General features: G+C 41.2%; 2 protein-coding genes across 4 annotated transcripts in view; both read left to right on the forward strand.

Annotated features, from left to right (window-relative positions):
- The window catches only part of LOC307132399 (dynein regulatory complex protein 11), a 32,041-nt gene extending 25,409 nt beyond the window's left edge, over positions 1–6,632 (forward strand). For all 3 annotated transcript variants that reach the window (XM_079826682.1, XM_079826680.1, XM_079826681.1), the window contains exons 8-19: positions 74–178; positions 325–400; positions 494–600; positions 812–898; positions 1,064–1,125; positions 1,977–2,059; positions 2,228–2,335; positions 2,460–2,659; positions 2,738–2,824; positions 2,915–3,092; positions 4,432–4,670; positions 5,584–6,632. In XM_079826682.1, coding sequence (XP_079682808.1) covers positions 74–178; positions 325–400; positions 494–600; positions 812–898; positions 1,064–1,125; positions 1,977–2,059; positions 2,228–2,335; positions 2,460–2,659; positions 2,738–2,824; positions 2,915–3,092; positions 4,432–4,670; positions 5,584–5,703 — 1,452 coding nt within the window. In that variant the 3' untranslated portion in view covers positions 5,704–6,632. The remainder of the gene's footprint in view (positions 1–73; positions 179–324; positions 401–493; positions 601–811; positions 899–1,063; positions 1,126–1,976; positions 2,060–2,227; positions 2,336–2,459; positions 2,660–2,737; positions 2,825–2,914; positions 3,093–4,431; positions 4,671–5,583) is intronic.
- A 1,721-nt stretch (positions 6,633–8,353) lies between these two features.
- The window catches only part of obscna (obscurin, cytoskeletal calmodulin and titin-interacting RhoGEF a), a 60,042-nt gene continuing 50,018 nt past the window's right edge, over positions 8,354–18,377 (forward strand). Inside the window, exons 1-4 of the mRNA XM_079826345.1 lie at positions 8,354–8,854; positions 11,810–11,877; positions 12,157–12,423; positions 14,282–14,443. Coding sequence (XP_079682471.1) covers positions 11,871–11,877; positions 12,157–12,423; positions 14,282–14,443 — 436 coding nt within the window. The 5' untranslated portion in view covers positions 8,354–8,854; positions 11,810–11,870. The remainder of the gene's footprint in view (positions 8,855–11,809; positions 11,878–12,156; positions 12,424–14,281; positions 14,444–18,377) is intronic.

Below are 18,377 nucleotides of genomic sequence, written 5' to 3' on the forward strand. Positions count from 1 at the left end.
TGATAATATACAGTATGAAGTGTTTGTCATGTTTTCATTGACAAAATCTGTTGTGTCAATGTCTGGATTGAAGCTGGCAGAAGAACTGGCAGCAAAGGAGGAAGAAGATGCCAACAAAAAGCCAAAGGGCAAGGAGGATATAAAAGAAAAAGGAAAGAAAGGGAAAGTCGAAGACGAGGTAAGAACTGAGGGGTGAACTTGCACTTAAAGTGACAGAAAACCAATGAAAAAATTGTAAACAGGAAAACACTGAAAAGAACATTACAGTATGAGTACCAAGTCTCTCTACTGTATTTCTCATTGAGTGTAACTGTATTGTCACAGGAGGAAGAGCCTGGACTAAAGATGCTACCATCTGCCTATCTGGCAGATCTTGAGAGGGAACACAAGACATTTTCTGGCAAGGAAAATTGAACAATGATACATTTATGTTTTACAATAACAACATATCAGTGTCAAGAGAGAGGGTGTGACTATCTCATCTGATCTGCAGAGGTTTGGGAAAACAGAAACGAGTCCAAGAATTTTAGTCAAAGGCACGAGCTGGAGCTTATAAAAGAAGAGAAGAGAAAAGAGATTGAGGTGGAAGTAAGAAAACAGGTGATGGTTCAACTTGATCTCTTATAGCTTGTTGTAAAAGATGGCTACTGGTGTTGAACTGTTCTTCATGTACGTTTGCTGCCGTTTTTCTTTTCAAAGTTTCCTTATGATCAAACGTTTAAGGCCACATGTCCCTCACAATTATTGTCTTTTTTATTACCGTAACGTTAATCCTATCTTTCTGAGACATTGGTTTTTGTTGCTTATTCAGGTGGATGAACTGATGAGACAGGAGCTGGCTAATTGGAAGCTGGCTGTGGATAAAGAAAAAAGCGGGAAGGTCAAGGGTGCTGCTAAAGTACAGTAAATCACTTCTGTTTACATGGATTTATTGAACATCAGAGAGATTGACTGCATGTCTTAAGTTACACATTGTAAATGAAGAAACTGAAAATGATGTTGCCTCTGCTTGCAACACCGGTATTATACTGTCTTTCTGCACATTTTGTTTCTGACTCCACAGAAAAAGAAGGCATCAAAAAGTGGAAAGAAGAAGAAGAAGGACAAAGACCTTACAGCGGATAGGTTTTTAGTTATTGTTTGAGTTGTTTGAAAGTTTGGAATTCTCCACCATTAAAGGGATAGTTCATACCTTTAATTACCAAATAATTCCACATCTGACTTGACTTTCTTTCTTACATGAAACACACAAGGATAAAATTCAAATAAACGTATTGGATGTTTATTTTCATGCCATATGATGACTAAGGCTTTGAAGCTTAAAAAAAACATTTAAAAAAAAACATAAAAGTGTTCCATACTGTATAACTTATCACTTTATTTAGAAGACTTTAATATACAGTATAACACAAGAAAGAAAGTACAAGTTACATGAGAATGAGTTGATAAGTAAATGATGATAGAATTTTCATTTTTGGCCGAACCTTTCCCTTTAAATGTCAAACAATACACTACTGTTCAAAAGTTTGCAGTCCGATTTTTCTAAAAGAAATTAATACTTTTAATAATTAAATTGATCAAAAATGAAAAGTGAATATATTTGCAATTATTACAAAAAATTGCTATTACAAATAAACACTGTCCTTTTGAACTATGTATTCGGCAAAGAAACCTGAAAAGAAAATGTTTGATAATAAGAAAGGTTTCTTGAGCACCAAATAAGCATATTAGAATGATTTCTGAAGGATCATGTGACAATGAAGACTGGAGTAATGATGCTTTTGTATGTCCAAAATCTGCTTTTTTTTACATTTTAAATTGTAATAATATTTCTCAACATTAAATGCAGTCTTGGTGAACACAAGACACTTAAAAACACAGGATAAAAACAGTTAAATAAAATCTTACTGTCACCAAACTTGAATGGTAGTTTATATTGAACTCTAATCTTACTTAATCTTACTCTTTTTTTTTAGGACCACGGAGTCACTGTTTGAAGAGCTGGTTGAGCAGGAATTGTTGAAAAAGGCAGATGATGTTAAACTAAAAGATTATCGAGGTAATCTTTCAGTTTATGGTGAATAAAAGAAGCGAACACTTTTAATGCTTGTTTGGCTCTTTCAGAATTTTAAATGGGTTCATACATTTATTTACATGTATATACAATTTACTAATCATATTTACAACCATTATAACACACCTGGACACATCTGCTCTCTTATTATAGGGGACTATAGCTACCTTGGCACAACTCTACGACAGTCTGACATTGAGCCTATGCCATCATTATCTGATGTTCGGCAAGTCGTAGCCCTTTATGCTGTCTTGCCATTAGGTGAGTAAATTAATCGCTCAGGATTTACATATTTTTACTTCAGAAATGCCACTTCAACATAAACTTCTTCATATGTTGGCTATATATGGCCAGCTAAAAAAAACATTTCCTTGTTCTATACCAGGTTCCCAAGCAGTTCATGAGAAGGCTCCCCTGGTAAAGACCATCTTACTAGTAGGGCCATCAGGGGTGGGTAAGAAAATGTTGGTCCATGCCATCTGCCAGGAGACAGGGGCCAATCTGTTCGACCTTTCACCTTTAAATGTGGCTGGAAAATATCCTGGCAAGAGTGGATTGCAGATGATGCTACATCTGGTGTTTAAGGTAAAAATTTGTTAGATATTGGCTTAAATCTGTGAAACTGGCCTGCTAAGTATTGATATTTTGATGTACTCGGGGCAGGTTGCCAGACTGATGCAGCCCTCTGTAATATGGATTGGAGATGCTGAAAAGATGTTTTACAAAAAAGTACCAAAAGATGAGAAGGAGGTAAAGAATGTAACTGTACTTTTTATCTGTTTAGTGGTGAATTTAAATAAATGAGCTGTTTCATTGGTTTTAATTCTGGTGCTTACACAGTTAGATCCAAAGCGTCTGAAGAAAGATTTACCCAAAATCCTCAAGTCCATCAAAGGAGAAGATTGTGTTTTAATCGTAGGAACGACAAGTGATCCACACAGTGCAGACCTGAAATCCTTGTGCAAATTCTACAATAAGATCATCCTCATACCTCGACCAGACTATGCATCAAGATATGGTAAGCTAATTTTCTAGATTTTGTCAGCAAAAAGCATATCATTAAAGGGTTAGTTCACCCAAAAATGAAAATTCTGTCATTAATTACTTACCCTCATGTCGTTCGACACCCGTAAGACCTCCGTTCATCTTCAGAACACAAATGAAGATATTTTAGTTGAAATCTGATGGCTCTGAAAGGCCTCCATTGGCACAATGGCACTTTACACTCTCAAGACCCTTAAAAGGTACTAAAGACATCGTTACAAAGTCCATCTCACTACAGTGGTTCTAAAATAACTTTATGAATCGGTGAGAATAGTTTTTGTGCGCAAAAAAAACCTAAATAACGACTTATATAGTGATGACGATTTCAAAACAAGGCATCATGAAGCTTCGAAGCGTTATGAATCAGTGAGTCGATTCAGCGGTTTGAATCGCCAAATTTCAGCAGTTTGGCGGTTTGACACGCGATCCGAATCATGATTCGACTCACTGATTCATAACGCTTCGAAGCTTCATGATGCCTTGTTTTGAAATCGTCATCACTATGTAAGTCATTATTTAGGGTTTTTTTGCGCACAAAAACTATTCTCCCCGATTCATAAAGTTATTGTAGAACCACTGTAGTGAGATGGACTTTGTAACGACGTCTTTAGTACCTTTTAAGGGTCTTGAGAGTGAACCGTGCATTGAGCCAATGGAGGCCTTTCAGAGCCATCAGATTTCAACTAAAATATCTTCATTTCTGTTCCGAAGATCAACGGAGGTCTTACGGGTGTCGAACGACATGAGGGTAAGTAATTAATGACAGAATTTTTCATTTTTGGGTGAACTAACCCTTTAAGTGGCGAGGCTTTATGTATTATGAGATGTGTATGTGTGTATACAGTATATGTGTTTTTGAAAGAATTATTTTATTTTCACCAAGGCTGCATTTATTTTATTATTTAATATTGTGAATTTATTCATGTGATCGCAAATCTGAATTTTCACCAGCCATAACGAGAGTTTTTTTGGTGTCATGTGGTCCTAAAATCCTTCTAATTTGCTGCTTTGATGCTTGAGAAACAATTCTTATTAATTATCAATGTGGAAAACAGTTGTGCTGCTTAATATTTTTGTGGAAATCGTGATTTTTTTCAGGATTCTGAATAGAACGTTCGAAAGAACAACATTTATTTGAAATATAAATCATTTGTAACTTTATAAATGTCTTTACTGTCACTTTTGATCAATTTAATGCATTACTGAATAAAAGTATTAATTTTAAATCTTGCCGCCCCCAAAGTATTGTATATCTAAATAATAGTGTATAAACAGAAACAGAGTTTCCAATCATGCATTGAATATTTTCACAGTAATGTGGAAAGAGCTGATAAAAAAGAATGGAGGAGAAGTGACCAGTGACCTGGACCTCAGTTCTCTGGCAAAGATTTCTGATGGCTACACACAGGGTCACATGGTGCAGGTGGTGCGTAACATCTTGACTGAACGGCGCATACAGAAGTTGCCTAAAAGTCCACTAACTGCTTCAGAGTTTGTGCCTTCACTTGCTAGAATTGACCCGGTGTTTCAGGAAGAAGAAGAGGCGCTAAAAGTAAGTAAAATCTCTTAAAGGTCCGATAGCATGGCTTCAGCTGCACATTGAAGTTAAAGGGTTAGTTCACCCAAAAATGAAAATTCTGTCAGTAATTACTCACCCTCATGTTGTTCCAACCATGTAAGACCTTCGTTCATCTTCAGAACATAATTTAGTATATTTTTGATGAAATCTGAGAGCTGTCTCACTCCTCCATAGGCTTTCAGAGGGAATGAAACTTGATGGCCCAGAATAGTAAGTAAAAACGTCATTTAAGGAGTCCAAATGACTACAGTGGCTCTGTATTAAGTCTATCATGCGACGAAAATACTTTTTGAGCGGAAAAACAACAAAATTAACGACTTTATCCCACTATTATTGTTGTTCAATTTGAGCCTCTGACGAGAGTTCGCGGGAGTGCCACGACGCATGCGCGAGAACTGAGATTACGGCGTTCTTCTTCTACTACTACTTGTTACTGGCTGCTCACTCTTTCGGAGTAGGGTTAATCTCAGTTCTCGCGAACTCTCGTCAGAGGCTCAAATTGAACAACAATAATAGTGGGATAAAGTTGTTATTTTTGTTGTTTTTCCGCTCAAAAAGTATTTTCGTCGCATGATAGACTTAATACAGAGCCACTGTAGTCATTTGGACTCCTTAAATGACGTTTTTACTTACTATTCTGGGCCATCAAGTTTCATTCCCTCTGAAAGCCTATGGAGGAGTGAGACAGCTCTCAGATTTCATCAAAAATATACTAAATTATGTTCCGAAGATGAACGAAGGTCTTACATGGTTGGAACAACATGAGGGTGAGTAATTACTGACAGAATTTTCATTTTTGGGTGAACTAACCCTTTAATAGCTAACTTGACAATAAGAGAGTATGTTTTTGGTTGATAGTCTCAACATCAGTTCTTTTTTTTCACAGAACTGGTATGCCAAGACTCCCCTTGGAAGGAAGAGAATTAAAGCTGCCTCAGGGAAAGAAGGTGATGAAGAGTCCCCAAAAACAGGAAGCAAAGGTGGCAAGAAGAAAGGAAAAAAGTAACAATATAAGTGTTAACATGATCAACCACAGTAGTACATTTCCCTGCCTTGACCAATAAATGTATTGATTTGCTTATGCCATCATTATCTTATGACAGTATGCGTATTTTTGTTCAGTTGTAAATTAAAATCCAAATTGAGGGGGTGGCACGACAGAGTTTGTGGGTCTATAAATACACAGAGACCATCTCCATTTAAGAACATGTAAACCACAGTGTGAAAAACATGATCAGAGGGCTTATCTTAACTAACACATATGGCATATAGCCAGCACAATTTTTTTTAAATTTTTTTTATTAAGAAAGTCTTAAAAGCAAAGTAATGATGATACATTAATCTGATATAACAATCAGAGATATGATGGCAGCTAAAATGTGGATCTCAGGATACATTTTGATTCAATAATTGTAATGAGTAAAATTCTTATTGTGGTGCATTGAAAATGGCCAGTGTAACTACAAAACCTTTACATGGTCCACCGCTTCATTAATTAGGCACAATCTGTCCTGCAAATTTATATCTAAAGAGAAAATACACTACCGTTCAAAAGTTTGGGGCTGGTAAGTCTCCCATGCTCACAAAGGCTGCATTTATTTTAAATTAAAAACACAGTAAACAAAAGTATTATTGTGAAATATTATAACATTTTAAAATAACCGATTTCTATTTTAAAATGTAATTTATTCCTGTGATGACAAAGCTGAAGTTTCAGCAGCCATCAGGGTCACATGACCCTTCAGAAATCATACTAATACGCTAATTTGGTGCCCAAAAAGCATTTTTTATTATTATCAATGTTGAAAACAGTTGGGCTGTTTAATATTTTGTGGATACAAGTGTGATACATTTTGTCAGGATTCTTTGATGAATATAAAGTTCAGAATTATTTGAAATAGAATGTTTTTATGCATCCTTGCTGAATAAAAGTACAAAAAACAAACACACTTAGGCTATTTTTGAAGGGTAGTGTACATACCTATACAACCTTAATTCAAGTATTGTATAGATATTCAAGCTGCACTTTGCTGGCAAAACCTCCACATGTGCACTAGTCTGCTAAAATTGTATTTGGGATTTTTGTGAAGTGAAGCTGAGAAGTTTCCCTGCGTTAGAATTCTTCCCCGTGTCTGCTGTGGGATGGTGGGGTCCATACATAGAGGTGAAAATACAGTATGTGCTTTAGATGTGTCAAGGACAACTAATGGGAGAAGGGGATTTTGTAGCCCCAGTTAGACATGTGGATCTGTGATTGGTCTGGGCTGAAACTGAGACAGCCCCCAGACTAGGGTTTAAAGGATTATCTCAGATCAACAAATGGACAGCCACTCTATCAAAGCAACACAACTCAGGGCTGGTAAACATGTAGATCTGAATATTTCATTGAAGTTAAAAATTGAGGTTTTTTGTGCTTCATGATTTTGATGCAAAGCAGGAACAAGCTGCACAACAGCATCAACATGATTGACGTCCTGAAGGTCATGCTGTTTTCGCTCTCACTCTTGAGTTAAACTCACGTGCCAACTGTGCCATGGGTACTACGGATTGAATTTAGCCAAATCGCTTTACGTTTATATCTAAAGCATGATTGAAAAACACTGTTGCAAAGTGATTAATGCGTCCATAGAATTGATTGATTGTTCAAATTGAACTGCTGAGAATTATAATAATGGAGTACAAAGCAATATAGTAGTGTGAGCAACAAGGTGACTTCGAGTTGATTTATGGCTCTCGATAAATCTGTTGTCGACAGGGTGGAGAGAGACAAAACCAAAGGACGTGAAACTTGCTGAGATGAGCTCCAAACAAGGACCTGCGAGCTTTGTTCAGCTGTTTCAAGCTCTAATTTCACCTAACACGTCCTCACGTGGTTCTGGTTCCTTAAATAATTACTATTTATACGCGTCTTCGGGCCATCAGTGATATCGCATCTCCGTCACTTTGAGTTGAGATTACTTCTACACATGCCATGGTGGATGTCTGCAACTTGTTTGGCAGACTTTGCACCTGTAAAATGCAATAGGCTTGCAGGTTTATTCAGTGGAAACAGGTAAATGTTGACATTGAGTCACCAAACAGAATAGCAAAAAGAATGATAGTTTTCAAACACTTCCTCCTTTCTGTCCACCATTGGTTGGCAAAGACAGGTAGTTCCTCCCCCAAACTCATGCCATTGGTTGAGGTCATTATGTCCAGCCAGTTGGACTGTCAAATCAAATCAATTCGGTTTGATGCTGCTAGTAACATAATAATGGCACATTTCACTATGAACATCATGCATCTAGATAACTCAGGACAAATCTGTGCAGTTAATATGTCAGTGATGTTCAAATTTGATAATGTGATGTGCTTAATTCAATCTCAAATCATTCTTGAATTGTCAGTTGAGCATTTGCATGTTAAGACCGCTTTAGCTGTCAGAATGAATCCTGTTCTTTTCGCATGACAGCTCGAATGCCTCTTACCAAAGACATTGGACAGTCTTGTAGTATAGGCATTCAGATCTAACAAGTGATTTCACAGCTGAATGACAGTTAGGATCTCTTAATCCTGTGACCTTTCCAACCCGGTTGTATTGGCATCTCAGAGAGAAATAGGATTCATGAACTCAGGAACCTGTGCTACTGTGAATAACTTCTGGTCACTACAACATTAATCAATAAAAGGAAACATTTATTGACTGGAAATCAACTTTGAATCAAGCCTGAGAATCTGTTAAGGGATATAGTCAATTAGGAGATATAATAGATAGGCGAATGAACCAAACCATTCTTTGAGAAAGGTCTGTTATCTATGGTGGATGAAAACAATGCTAGCAGGCAGGACTTGCTCCATGTAGCCAAGATGTTTCTATCTTTATGTATAATGACGCACAGCTATTTTGGAGATATGTCAGCTGTTTGGTATTAGCCTTTGGGAAAGCTGAAAAAAAAAAGAAAAACACTTTCAGCTGCTTGTCTGCCAGGGGATAGCACACTGACCTGGGTATCTTTGGTCAAAGTTTGGAGGATAATCTTGAAGGAATTTACGTGATCTACAGAAAAGCCTGGGCGGACTTTGATGGTTTCTGGTATTTTTGTCCTTAGTTTCAAATATTATGGTTTGAAGGGTCTTTTATGGACTTATGGTGAGGGAAATGTCAAATTCAGCTAATGGTAAGTGGAATGGAAGATACATTTGTTCTTCCCTAAAAGTCTGGTATGTATGAGTGTTTTTCTCATGACTGATTTCAATTTGTTTAAATACCTAGTTTTCTGGTGCATCAGGGCTCCAGAGTGCGACCAAATGGTCGCATTTTGCGACTAAAATTTGAGAGTGTGCAACTGAATTTTACATCCAGTCGCACATGTGCGACCTGTAAATTTGCCTGCTGTCGGTACTGGAGAAATTAAGAAAATACACTTACTAATTATAATTGATAGACGTTATGTCTGGCAAATTCTATCTTTGCCAGCCGTTTCTATATGAGAGAATATTAAACCATTTGTCCGTGATGCATTTCGCAATCCAGAAGAGAGAGAAAGCGAACGAGCTATGTCACGTGGAGCTACGCGAACACAACACCACAGTCAGCTTTAATGAGTGACGATGGCCAAGAACTAAACAAAAGTTTAGTCTGCTTAAACTTTAGGGATGTGCTGTGATATTAATCTAATTTTATTTTCGATTTTGGCTTCCAAGAATTATAAAAAGATGGAATGAGGTAAAACTATTCCTATAGCCGTGTTCAGTCGAGCGCGACATCCTTCCCTTCACAGCCTTGCGCTGTCATTTCTTGTTAAACCTAAACTAAACGTCAGATTCAGTGATTGTTGTAAACTGCAGTCTCTACTGTTGCTAAACTGTGGAATGTGTTTGATAATAAAGAGCTATTAAATGCACAATAATCCGCGCAAGAGACGCTGTTTCCAACTTCAAGGCGGCTTATGTGTGTGTGCTGTAGAGGTGGGCAGATCGATACTAATATCGATACCAACGTTGGTATCGGTATTGATTGATACCAACGTGAAAATATCGATACTTAAGTTTCAGTTTCTCTCGTTTTGCGACCTGTCCGTGTTTGTCAAAATGCTGCTGCTGTCACAGAGCAGAGCAAGCTCTCAAGAGTGCTGCTCGTGCTCGACGCTGCTCTCCTCCGCCTCTCCTGTGTTGTACCGTCACGTGACTCACCACTAGCGCTACCACCAGCAGTCAGGCGCGCGCATTTCTAACAGCAGTCAGCAGAGAGAAAGAGGAGCGTTGTATGTAAAACTTTGTGACTTTGTTTATTTAAGAAAGAAATCCTGAAAAGTGCACTAAAGAGTAGAAACATTTTTTGTTAACATGCTACTTGAAAAGAGAATTTGTTTTTACATTTTTTATATTTGTGAAGTAATCATTTTGTAACTTTGTTTATTTAAATAAAACAGAAGTAACCAAAAGTTGTTTCTGAACAAAAGCTTTTGTAGTACTGATTAATAACCCTAAATGCAAATCACAAAAACTAATTAAAAGTCATGAAAATTCATTTAGATTTAGGTTGAAGACGCATCCACCTTAATTATTAAAAAGTATCGATATTGGTATCGGTATCGGCGATACTGGCCCTGTATTTACTTGGTATCGTATCGATACCAAATCTAGCGGTATCGCACACCTCTAGTGTGCTGCGAAATGGACCGACTTGCACTTAATATTTTAGGCTTCGTGTGCGCGTCTAAACCATCAAATAAACAACAAATAGCCGGTGTCAAAATGACCGGATTGGAGAGTAGTTATTTTAACAGTTTATATCTTAAATGGGCATAAATAGTTTGGAGAAATAGGAGAATATGATATTAGTTATACATTCAATCGGTCTTAAAGGGGCAGCGTCTAATAAACCTGCTGACGATTGAGCCATTAATTCGAATCGAACAAAAGGCAAATAGAAAATATTCACATCTCTTGAATTAATAACTTTAGCTTTTATAAGCATTAATCTATCAATTTATACAGTGAAAACTATGCAGTGTTATTTTACATTTCATTACTGTATTAGATTTCTTTGCAGGTTTGTTCTTTACTGTAATATTAATGTTAGCAGACCTTCCGAATGCCTGCACACTGGTCCATTTACAAATAGATGTTTTATATTTTGTTCAAACTTTGCGGTTTCTTTTGCTATAGATATTTTACTTTTCAGATTATAAAGCCATGTTAATTATGTTCTTAATTATGTTTTTTTTTTATAAAAAAAAAAAAAAAAAAAGTATAATAAAAAAGAACCGGTAAGAATACTGTTAAAGTACCGGATCGATAAGCAGTATCGGTAAGAGTAGTAATACCATTAAAACCTTAACGATACAGATCCCTATTAGTAATACAGTGGAAATTAGTAGATTTGGTTAGCATGTTGATTTACGGTGTGCGCCCCTAAAATTTCTGGTTGTGCCCCTAAAATTTTCAGTTGGGGGCCACTGTGCTCCTAGTGAAAAAAGTTAGTCTGGAGCCCTGCTGCATGATCAACAACAACAAAAGATTTGATACTTATGTCTTAACAAAATAATGTAATGTCTCCGGTTTTATGAGTTCCCATTTGTTTTGATTTGACTGCAGTCTGATTAATACAAAAAGCCAAGAAATTCATTATTTATCCCATGTTTTTAATCTCAAAGATGCAAGGATGGTGTCTTGTTTCAAAGCATTATATACACTTGAGGCCAGCTATTATTTGAGCAATTGTGACATACCAATGGTGTTTGTTTGTAATGTGAGAAAGAAGTGTGCAGGGAGTTTGTCTTTGTTCAATTTAGTTGTATCTGCACAAACGGACATAACCTGTTCTTAAAAGCAAGACTGGCAGTCGGAGACATCAGTGCATGCCAAGTTATTAACTAATTACACAGAGTGTAAGAGAATAATTTCTGTCAGTTTCATATTTCTTATTATAAGAGCAGTCACAGGTTACATTAAGATCTATTTCTGTGTTAAAAGTGCTTCAGACATCAAGTTAGACAAACGAATGCAAGTATAAAATGAATACAGAAATTATGTAGTAGCCTACATGCGGAAATAACAACAAAAATAAGCTAATTTCTTTGTCATTGTTGGCCTATTTTCGATAAGTAACAAATGACACTTTTTTTTAGAGTTCAACTGGTAATCTTGAAGTTGCTGGCCATTCCTAAAGGCATGTGAGAGCACCTAAACATGGCATGTAAGAATTTTTTTGAATATTTTCCTCATATTGCTATATACTAGCAGGGTAGGAAGTCCATACAGTGACATTTGCGGGATGCTCAGACATTCACGTGAGCAAGACAAAGTTTTGGCGCGAGCAAGATCACATGAAAGCTAGAAAACAAGAGCAAGCCACAGTTGTCGTGCTCACGCGAAAGTTAAGTTTCCCCCGCGAATGTCACCTTAGGGGCTCCGTAGTAGCGCAGTATTTGTTACAAAAAAGAAACACTGATAATTCCTCTAATTTTGTCTGAAGTGAATAGAATTCAATTGGTGAAAGGGCTAGCGGATGTGACGCTGTGTGAGAAAGAAGTCTGCGCATTTGAGGTGGTCCTCAGTCATGCATACGTCCAGGGTGAATGGACCAGGGATGGACTGCCACTTAAATCCAGGCCTGTGTGTCGAATTGCCACGCAGGGGAAAAAACACACACTCACCCTGACGCGGGTCACGGTTGCTGACATGGGCGTCTTCAGCTTTAAGGCTGAAGGGATTGAAAGCTCTGCTATGCTGACAGTCACAGGTACCACCAATATGCAACCTGCTTTAACCCTGTAAAGAATGTCATATGAAATAATAATAACAGACAGAAAAATCTATTTTTTTATTTTTTTATTATTAAACCTCATGTGAAAAAGAAAGGACACCCTTTAGAATTCTATGGTTTTATGTATCAATTCAGGACATAATAATGAGATCTGGACTTTGACTGGGCTAGTGCAACACCTTGATTCTTTTTTTCAGCCATTCTGTTGTAGATTTGCTGGTGTGTTTCAGATCATTGTCCTGTTGTAAGACCCAATTTCTGACAAGCTTTAGGTGTCAGACGATGGCCTCGCATTTGACTCTTACTTTGGTAAACAGAGGAGTTTGTGGTCGATCCAATGACTGCAAGGTGCTCAGGTCCCGTCGCTGCAAAACAAGCCAAAAATCAACATCCTTTGTTATGAGGTGTTTGTGCTGATATGCTGTGCATTATGGACAATCATTTCCACTTTGGTCTCGTCTGTCCAAAGGACGTTGTTCCGGAAGTCTTGTGGTTTGTTCAGATGCAACTATGCAAACCTAAGCCATCCTGCCATGTACATTATAGGGAGAAGAAGCTTTCTCCTGGACACCCTTCTTAACATGCCATACTTTTTCTAATTGTACTGCCATGAACTTTAATATTTATCATGTTAACTGAGGCCTGTAGAGTCTGAGGTGTAGTTCTTGGGGTTTTTGCGATTTCTCTGAGCTTTGCACAGTCTTATGTTGGGGTTAATTTGCTGGGACACGTACTCCTGGGAAGAATGGCAACTGTCTTGAATGTCTTCCACTTGTGAATAATTAAATCTTCCTTACTGTAGAATAATGGACTTCAAATTGTTTGGAAATGGCTGTATAACCCTTCCCAGATTGATGGCAGCAACAATTGCTTCTCTAAGATCATTGCTGATGTCTTTCCTCCTTGGCATTGTGTTAACACACACCTGAATGCTCCAGACCAGCAAACCTCTGCTTTTATGGAGATGATCACATTTGCTGGTGATCAGTTAATCAGAGGCGTTTGACTAGCAGCGCCTGACTGCTACTTACCCTCTTAACTCCTATGTTAACAGTAAGGGTGTACTTAGTTTGTCACAGCTTTTCCATTTTGGCCTAGTTTTTGTCCAAAAAATAATGACACGTGTAATATGTCCATGTGTTGTTGTTCATCTGAGGTTGCTGCCAAGGACCAGATTATTTTTTTTCATTATGTCTTGAGCTGATACATAAAACCATATAATTCAGTATGGTGTCCTTTCTTTTTCACATGACTATATATATGCTGTTATCTATGATGTTAATGATGTTTATAAAATTATGCTTAGTTTTATGAACAAAGCTCTGTAGTTTTTATTGTGTGGAGAATAACAATGCAATGCAACACGATTGAGAGATGTACAAATATACATTCCTCAAAAGACAGTATCATATTTGATACATTTTAACTTGATTTTTCTAAAATGTGGTGTAGGGATCATCTTGAAATATTATGATTTCACAGCAAAAAGACATGTACCACAACCTGAAGGGGGGGCTTTTTAGAATTGTACTAAAAGGCCTTTCAATTGGCAAAAAAAAAGAGGACAGAAGTCACGTAGATTGTGTACAACAGGTTTTTTTAAGCAAAGTTTTGATCATGCTGATTGAAAGGGCTTTTGTATAAATATGATACAGTAGACTTTAGAGGTTTAATGCCATATAAAGTAATTTCTCTGTCCGATAGTGGTAGGAATGCCTCAGATGTCAAATGTTTTGGATCATTTTAATGTACATTTACTGTAGAGAAGTGGTCTTTGTCATTTTAAATGTTACCAAACAAGCAATTTGCTACTGTCATGTCTCCTTTCTCTCAGCCAGGGATATAAAGATTGTGAAGGATCTTCAGAATGCCAGTGTGACCGAGAGGGAGAGTGTGACATTTATCTGTGAGGTCAACTGGGAAGATGTGGATGGGAAATGGTTCAAGGACGACAGCCGGTTGAGAGCTAGGGACAATGTTAAAATAAGATGTGAGGGTATGTGTGAGAGGTTTAGGGACTTTTGGTGGATGTCATTATGTTCATAACATTCTCAAAATATGGTAAAAAACGTCTCAGGTTACGAATGTAACCATTGTTCCCTGAGAACAGGGAACGAGACGCTGCGTCAGCTTTGACGCTACGGGGAACGCCTCCAGCGTGACTGGTGCCTGAAATCACAATGAAAAAACTTCAATCCTATTGACCGGCGACAGCCTATGATGTCATCAAGGCGCGACCAGGAAGTATATAAGGGCGCCTTGCCAACATGACAGTATCTAATCGTCTGAAGGGACTGTTTTCGGCAGGTAGGCCCTGCGGCATGGCACAGCGACGCAGCGTCTCGTTCCCTGTTCTCAGGGAACAATGGTTACATTCGTAACCTGAGACGTTCCCTTTCGAAAGGGAACTCGCGCTGCGTCAGCTTTGACGCTACGGGGAACGATATACCCACGCCGCCATGCCGACGGGAGTGCATGCCCACTGGCAGTGACAACTGTCAAGACAAGCAAATTCTACTGAGATGCCTGAACCACTCCCCTTCTGGTCACGATAGGCTGTCAGTGACAGCGCTCCCTACGGTCATAGCCCAAGCTATCGCCCAAGAAGGAACCTTCACACACATGAGGTCCTTCCCAGGCCCTGCTCGAAGGCCTGGAACCAGCCCATTCGACTTAGAAGGGGTTCCTTTAAGGGAACGTGGCAAGGGAACTACGAGGGAACCCTATGCCAGTCACTATTCGGGAGGTTCTCACTGAATGCCACCAGGGAGACCTGACCAGGTGACCCAGTCTGTTATGGGACACGTAATACGGTCAACCCTGTCTGTACAGTACAGAGCCTCTGGTACTCGCCTCCGAAGAGGCATCCCGCTAGGGTGCTGCAAAAAAGGCAGTGACATCCACTAGCCAGATCTCAGAGACGGGTTATCCCGGAGAGCAGCTCTCAGCGAAGTGCTATATAACCCTTGCTAGCGAGGGGAGTTTAGCCGCTCGATCCTCGGATCTACCAAGCACCTACTTTAAAACGTGCTTAGGAGGCCAGAGGCCTTACAGGCTGATTATGCCAGGGAGGCCCCGAGGGGCCTACAACCCTTAACCAGCGCCAAGCGGCCGTAAGCTCATAGTAGACCCTCATTCGAGAGGAGCTCATAAGCCTGCCTGGTAGGTAACCATGCAGTAGGCAAACTATGAAAGTCCCCTCCCGTGGGGACCGCATAGCAGCATTAAGTTTCGTCGTGCTAGGGTAAGAACACCGCCTCCAGGTCTCGCGAACGGCCAGAGACCGGCGCCTGATAGCGGGTGACCACTAGCTGTCAGCGTAAAGCCAGTTGTGCGTTCCCGCCAGGGGAACTCGTTCCCCATGGAGGCCGAGAGGAGCCTCCACCTGGTAACCCTTGCCGACTGCTCGCGTGTCCAACAGCGGAGCTCGCCCTTAGGAAGGCCAAACGGGCCTGAAACCTGATCGCAGTCGTGCTAGCCCTCGAGGTAGCAGGGAAGATAGGGACTCGCATCATCAGGGAGGCCTAACGGGCCTACCACCTGCAACAATGCCGGGCATTTCTCCATCACAGCCCTCTGCTCAGTGACTGGACCTATCCAGAGACCACGAGACAGGAGCGTGCCCTCAGAGGAGGCCACGTGGGGCCTACTACTCCAAGCGAATCCCACAGGGAAGCCCCGTGCAGCTTTGCCTGATAGCATCCCGTGCTACGATCCATTACCAAACCTGGGGACCGGGGAACGATTTCAGGGAGGCGCAATGCCTCCACCTGATAGCAGAGCGAGCCGCCCAAGCCAGAATGTGCTACTCATGGCACTTCATGGTCACCGCCCCAGCGGCTGCATTAGGGGAGGCCGGTTGAGGCCTACTACCTACTAGCACTCGTGCTAGCCATACAGCGCCTACTAGCAGCTTATACCAGCCATCGAGGGACTCAATGCCAGTCGTGCCCCCTCGGGGGAGACCAGGCAGCGCCTGCTGACCACAGCAGGCCCTCAGGGAGGCCAATCGGGCCTACCATCTGAGTAAAGGTAAACCAAACCGGGAGCTTCCCCTCAGGGCGGCCTTAAGAAGGCTGGCTGCTGCGCCTGGGCTGGCGGCAGCTGTCTGCTGCTGACAAAGCATGGAAATCCAGTTCACACCTGGGAACTCATCCCCAAGGAGAGTAGCTGACGAGGTTACTGCTGACGTCGACACCAGTGGAGAAGAGCCTCCAGGGCCCACTCGTGGGCCACGGCGTCGAGACTTCCTTGCAGGGAGGCCGGTTGATGCCTACTACCTGTTCTGAAGTCCAACTGCCCAGACTGCCGAAGCTGGCTACTAACAACCAGCTGGCTCCTATGCCCGCACCTGGGGCTGGCTCCATCCCAGAGGCAGCTAGGGACAACTTGCATCGCCATGTCCTAGGGCCCCTAGGACGGCGCAGTCTCTCGGGCAGCGCCTACAAACATGGACCTAATCACATTGCCAACAGCAGTGTACTCAGCGAAAGTGCTTAAACAAAGACCCTCTAAAGCGAGGGGAGTACAACTTACGTCACCTGCCTCGGGGCGGCTGTCTTACTTTCCATGCAGCGGCCAACCATAAGTGCGAGGGCGTCAGCCATTGGTAATGCTCGGGCCTCAGGGGAGCATCCGACCAGAACCTTCACAGAGGTTTATCCGATGTTCAGTTCAACCCGAGCCCTAAAGGAGGTGGAGCAGAGACATAGAGCAAGGGTGAAACAATACCTTTTCTTTTAGAAAATATAGAACCCACCGGCCGAACATCCTCCAGGAAGAGGCCGGGGGCCGCCAAAAGATGGCGGCCACCAAGCTCTGAAAGGCGGAAACGGCAGATAAAGTCTGATCGCAAAACCAGCGAAAGACGCTTCACTCCGCCCCACGACCACTGGCAAAGTCGCTGTCTGCTGCAACACCCCGACTGCGTTTCTCGTAACCCCAGAACGCAGAGAAGGGGGCGGGCCTTGGCCGGACGACTCTGTAACCAGAGGAGGCTGAAACAAGGATGCATAAACCACGCCATGTTCTCATATCAAAGGACAGGCCAGGGGCGAACAACCTTCATTAAAAGGGAACGCCCCCATCCTTGACAAAGCCTAGGCCAAGTGGTGCGGCATAAGACCGCACTAGATCTACTCAGGGCTCGGGAAAGAAATATTATTACCTCTAATATAACACACTGAGGCCCCGAAACCCCTTTTCCCAAAGCCCCGCAGAGCTGGGCGCAGATCTCACTACAGCTCGCGCATTAGCGCGTACCCGGTCTTCAGCTACTTCCCACTTTTACGCTAGGAAAACACAGCTAGCCCTCTACACTACAAGCCCTCGGGCGAGAGCGCAAATTAATAACCCACATAGTGGGAAAAAATAACACGGAGAGGCAGCAAGACTCTACTAGCAAAAGTGAGGCATACACACACAACCACATAATGTTGCAAAGAAGATCGTTCTTAGCTTACTCACGGGGAGCTGCAGGCCCTGCGACATCCCGCAATGATCCAAAAACCTCCCCAAGCAACCCCTCAGGGGAGCGACGGACAAAAAGTCCTGAAAAACATAGTTTTGAAATTGTTTCACCCTCATAGAGGGGGACTCACCAATCGCTCCTCGCGGTGCTTCAACCCAACCATCGAGCTAGTATCCGCCCACCATCCTGAGGGGGGGCGCTTTTAACAAACAAACCAGGCGGGCCGGCAGAATCTTACATCTTCTGCTTATGCATGTTCTAAATGCTGCCGAGCACGCCTTTGCCTCTCCGAACCTTCCCACCACCGCCTCTACGGAGGTGTCGAAAAGGTTCGGACTGCAAAAACCAGGGCATCCAGGAGAAAGGACTTCTTTCTCCCCGATGTCCAAACGGCTAAACCACAGATGTCTCTCCGTGGCCACCGTTGCCGCCATCGGCGCTATCTGTACGGTGGCCCGGA

This window comes from Gobio gobio (assembly GCF_949357685.1).
Source record: "Gobio gobio genome assembly, chromosome: 10".
NCBI lineage: Eukaryota > Metazoa > Chordata > Actinopteri > Cypriniformes > Gobionidae > Gobio > Gobio gobio.